This window comes from Lotus japonicus, chromosome 4 (genome assembly GCF_012489685.1).
Source record: "Lotus japonicus ecotype B-129 chromosome 4, LjGifu_v1.2".
NCBI classification, from domain to species: domain Eukaryota; kingdom Viridiplantae; phylum Streptophyta; class Magnoliopsida; order Fabales; family Fabaceae; genus Lotus; species Lotus japonicus.
In genome coordinates this window covers 53,923,321-53,928,224 of record NC_080044.1, presented here as the reverse complement: position 1 = coordinate 53,928,224, position 4,904 = coordinate 53,923,321, and the positions used below count along the sequence as shown (strand labels likewise).

Genomic DNA, 4,904 nt, shown 5'->3' with positions numbered 1-4,904 from the left:
CCATTGAGGGAATGTGCATTGAAAATTCTGATCTCAATATACAAAATACTTTCAAACTGAAAAATAAACAAACGCATGTTGCTCAATATAAGGTGCATCTGATTGCAAATGGTTATGAGCAAATAAAGGGGTTGGATTACTTATGCACCTCTCTAATGGCAAAGATGACGATTGTCTTAATGATTTGCATAAGGACGTCAACATGACATTGAAACTAGATTTTCCTTCCCAGCATCCTATTTTATTGAAACTAGATTTTCCTTCCCAGCATCCTATTTTTTGTACTTGGAGGACGACATTTAAGCAGACAACTCCATTGCTGAATTTGATTTCCATTAAACAGATTCTCAATGCATTCTTTTGCATCAAGGATCTATGAGTCCCCAAGTACATTTTGGGTCTTGAGGTAGACAAATCAACTGAGGAAATCACACTTTAGTCAGCTAAAGTATTTAACCTTGGAAACAGAACCTCAAAGAGATGCCTGTCCTGAAGAAATAAAGTGTAGAGAGGAACGAGTCTAAACTTTCAGAGATAAGCAATCACTCAAGAAATTTATTCTTCGCAGCAAAAGAGAAAAATACTAGAAATATAATATCTAAAAACAGGTTAACGTTGCTGGTATTCAATTATTCCTTAAGCATTGCTCCAACAACACTGTTTTTAACCTTTGTCGCCACCCACAACTGAGAAAAGAAGCTCAGGGTCAGCAGCCTCAATCCAAATTTCCAATGAATGGGAGATGTGTCTAACACTCTAATATCTCCAGAATGAGAAGATACCAAAAACATGAAATAAATTCATATAACCACCGAATTCAAATCATAGCAAACACCGAAAATCATCAACAGATGTTACATTCATCATCTGCAATTCCATTTCAATTCATCTCATGGAGAGACTATAAACCAGAACTCTAAGGCTAATGTCGATTTTAAGAAAACCAGCCAAAAAAGTTGAACCTAATCCTCCATAGATTAACAACACCACAGCATTACCTGTCCATTGATTTTGCACACCATTCAAATGTACACCACAAACACATCAGAGTATTTAACGTGATCATTACAAGAAACAATCCCTATAGACCTTACTTGAGTATTTCATATATCATTATTAAAGCAAAACAAGCATTTATAAAATTTTGCTAACCAACAAAACGCAGAAATGATAACCCAGGAACAATCAGCATAAAAACGAGATTGTATAGCATTGCAACTAAACCAGTTCACATAGATTAAAAGCGCAGAAACAACAATAATATCAAAATTTCAAAATAGTTCAGAACCCTAATCCTCTATAAAAAAAAAAGTACCATATCATCAAAATCAAGCAGTAAGAAGAACAGCACCACCATTCTCCTTGATCTTCTTCTCAGCAATCTTCGAAATGAGCTTCGCCTTAACAACAACAGGCTGATTAGCAGGCAAAACCCCTTTACCCAAAACCTTGAAGTACCCATAATTGGTGACATCGATCACTGGAGCCTTAGACTTATCATTGGCGGCTTGATCCTTCACCTCTTGTGGAAGCAATGACCAGAGCTTGTCGATGTTGACGGTGGGGCAAAAGAACTGGTTGCGGAGCTTGTGGAAGTAGCGCATACCAACCTTGCCGAAGTAACCGGGATGGTACTTGTCGAAGAGGATGCGGTGGTGGTGCATGCCTCCGGCGTTACCGCGACCTCCTGGATGCTTGCGGTGCTTGCCGATTCGACCGTGGCCGGCGCTGACGTGGCCTCTCTTCTTCCTGTTCTTCTTGAATCTGGTCGTCATTTTCTCTCCTGCCTGAAGTTTTTCGGCACACTCTGATGGGGGCGACAATGAGCAGCGTTTTAGGGTTTTGAGAACTATATATACTAAGCCATTTCTGCTGATTTTACTTATATGACCCTACTCAGATGATTTCATATTTTATTTCTTTTATATTATATATAAAAAAAAATTGAAAGTATATTATATATAAATTATTATTATGTCAGTCAGGTGTTGGTCAAGTAGTGAGCAATCTAGATCCTATAAGGATGAGATCACAATATTGAACTCCAGGAAAGTCATTGGTTGGGAGGGGTCGTCATTGTAACTCGAACAGGTCAGTATTATAACATCTTCAAAAAGATGCATAAATGCTCATTCTTGTACCCATTACTCACAATTTAGTTAATCAAAATATAACTACTATATAACTTTAAAATCATAATTTAGGATTTGTAAATATACTCGCAAAAAGACTTCACTATCTTAATCGCTTTCATTGATCTTTCATGGCTCCCACTACACCTACATCTGCTTCCTCTGATCTTGTTGAATTCAACTTTGCTTCCAACCTACCCATCAAACTGAATTTGACAAACTACACTATATGGCATATAAGCGAATCACTCATCTTCTTGAGTCCAATAACCTCAAAGGTCATGTCACCAAAACTACTAAATGCCCTGATAAAAAGGTTGGGACTGGCGCAGATGCAACTCCCAATCCCGCTGATCTTCTTTGGTGTCACAAAGATCACATGCTTCCTTGGCCCTTTTGGGATCTTGTGGCCTTGAGGCGCAAATTGTCATGTCCTCTGTGTTAGAGTATAATATAAAACCATTAAAGTGGCCCTTACCCAACAGCTTAAGCCATTTGATCATATTTTGAATTCTATATGGTATCAGAGCCTCTATGGCCGAGAGGTCTAGAGTTCGATCCTTGCTCCCCTCACTTTCTAATTAAAAAGTGGAATTTAATTAAGCACATGGTAGGTGGGCCTGTGCATTTATCCACGCTTCAAGCCCAAAGGGCTCTTGCGTGAGGGGGCGTGTTAGAATATAATATAAAACCATTAAAGTGGCCCTTACCCAACAGCTTAAGCTTTTGGGATTAAGTGGTTGTTTGACACTCTGCCACTTCTTCTATTGATGCTTGGTCCAAATTGCAAAAAGCATTTGGCAACAAGTCTCGTGCAAGGGTTATGTCTCTCGAAGAGACTGAATTCTATTACCAAAGGTATGTCGAGTGCCCATGTCTATCTCTGCATAGTTCGGCCAATTGGCGATGAACTTGCACTCATTGGCCATGTCGTTGATGATCTCGACCTTGTTATAGCTGCTCTCAATGGTTTAAATCAAAGCTTCAAGGGGTTCACAACATTTATTCACACTAGAGATACTCCTCTTCTCTTTGGTGAGTTGTTTGACAAACTCGTTAATTATGAAATCTTTCTCCAACGTGATGAAAGTCATGCAAAGTCAGTGCTTTATTACTGCTAATCATGCTAACTGCATCAACTATGGTCGTGACTAGAATTTCAGTTATGGTAATTCATCATCACCACACCAACGTCGACCCAAATTCAATGTTTTTGCTGACATTGTGTGTCAATTTTGTGAAAAGCGTGGTCACACAACAAAAGTATGTTTCAAGCTTTAAATGTTGCTTGGCCGAAATCCTAGACCTTCTGCTTATGTCGTGCAACAAACTAATGCTGCTGAGTCTTCACTTCATCCTGTCTACTTGATTCGGGAGGCGGGAGCGCCTCATCACATTACTCATGATCTCGAAAATCTGTTGGGAATATGAAGGTAGTGCCCATTTGGTTTTTTGTTTGAAACCTGATGTTTAAATAAACACGATTTTAGTAAGATTGTGTTTGAATAAACGTGATTTATGTTTGGTTGGTGATTTTAGTAAGATTGTGTTTGAAAAAACGTGATTTATGTTTGGTTGATTTGTAACAAACGTAATTATGAAAAAATGAATATCGTTCATGTGATACTAATCAAATTCACGTTTGGAGGATATTAAATATAATTTTTAAAGAAAGTATGCAATTTGGTGAGCAACAAAATTCCGAAACTCAGTTTTGAATATTGCAATCTGGTCAAGAGTAGAGGAACTATATCCTAGGAAGAAGCACTCTGTTCTTGACACCGACCAATTTTACGCCATGAATATTGCAATTTGGTGAGCCAATCTTCCTCTCCAACGCATAAACTTGACAGACCCATAAAATAAGATGGAATATGAACAAAGAATCAGAGCAAACGAACATATCAGAACAAGTGGGTGGAGCCGCAGATCTAACATGCATTGCTCTCTCTCACTGCTCCAAGAAATCGGTAGGGTATCTAGAAATGAGGACATCAATGGAACGAGGATGGAGTAGCTTTTCCAATTCACACATGGTTCCAGTAATTTGCAACCCTTTGATGCTGCCAGTGAGCCTTACTTCTAAGTCGGAGCAGCAGATAACAATCATGAGATGAACAATTACAAACATTCATCCTTGAGCTTTTGAAGTTGCCAACTTGAATGACACATTCTATGTTTCATTATTTTTCCAAATTTTGAAGTTGACAATGTAAACATCCGATCTTTTTTTCTGAAGTTGTAGACATGAACAGCACAATCTATTCTCTTAATTTGCTCGTGAATGTTATTGGTTATGCGTTTCATCATGATCACCTCCGTCTATTTTGGTGTGTTTGTGTAAATGTCTTTCAGAGTCCAAAAAGATGGTAGATCGGATAATTTCACTACCTAATCAAACTAGAGCACTTTTTGTATCAAGCGCTTGCATTGAGCCCGAGACTTTCTCAATAATCACAGTATGGATCAACACACACTAATTATGAACAGTGGATTGTTCATGGGTTCAGCTCCAATAAGTTCATAACTGTCATCACATGGCACAATTTAATTGGTGGGAGAGGGAGGGGACACCAAATGAGGACAAATGATTTCAATACTACAAGGCATTGTATATTGACCTTAACCGAATATTTTCATGGCTCAAATCCCATGGTCCTCACCTGCTTCAGTTAACCTAGCTGAGCTAATAAATGCAAGTTTAATAACAAATTTAAAATTCTTGTAGAAATGTTTCCAAACATGCACTAACTCATTCCTGCCCATAAAATA

The 4,904-nt window shown here is 38.2% G+C and overlaps 1 protein-coding gene across 1 annotated transcript; it reads right to left on the bottom strand.

Annotated features, from left to right (window-relative positions):
• Window positions 1-1,185: 1,185 nt before the first annotated feature.
• On the bottom strand, window positions 1,186-1,822 carry LOC130715419 (60S ribosomal protein L27a-3-like). The gene has a single exon (XM_057565516.1). The coding sequence runs from the start codon at window positions 1,773-1,775 to the stop codon at window positions 1,329-1,331; it is 447 nt and encodes a 148-aa protein (XP_057421499.1). The 5' UTR covers window positions 1,776-1,822; the 3' UTR covers window positions 1,186-1,328.
• Window positions 1,823-4,904: the final 3,082 nt, after the last annotated feature.

Excerpts from the sequence above, each read along its gene's own strand:
- LOC130715419 (XM_057565516.1), bottom strand. The coding sequence starts at position 1,775 with ATGACGACCAGATTCAAGAAGAACAGGAAGAAGAGAGGCCACGTCAGC.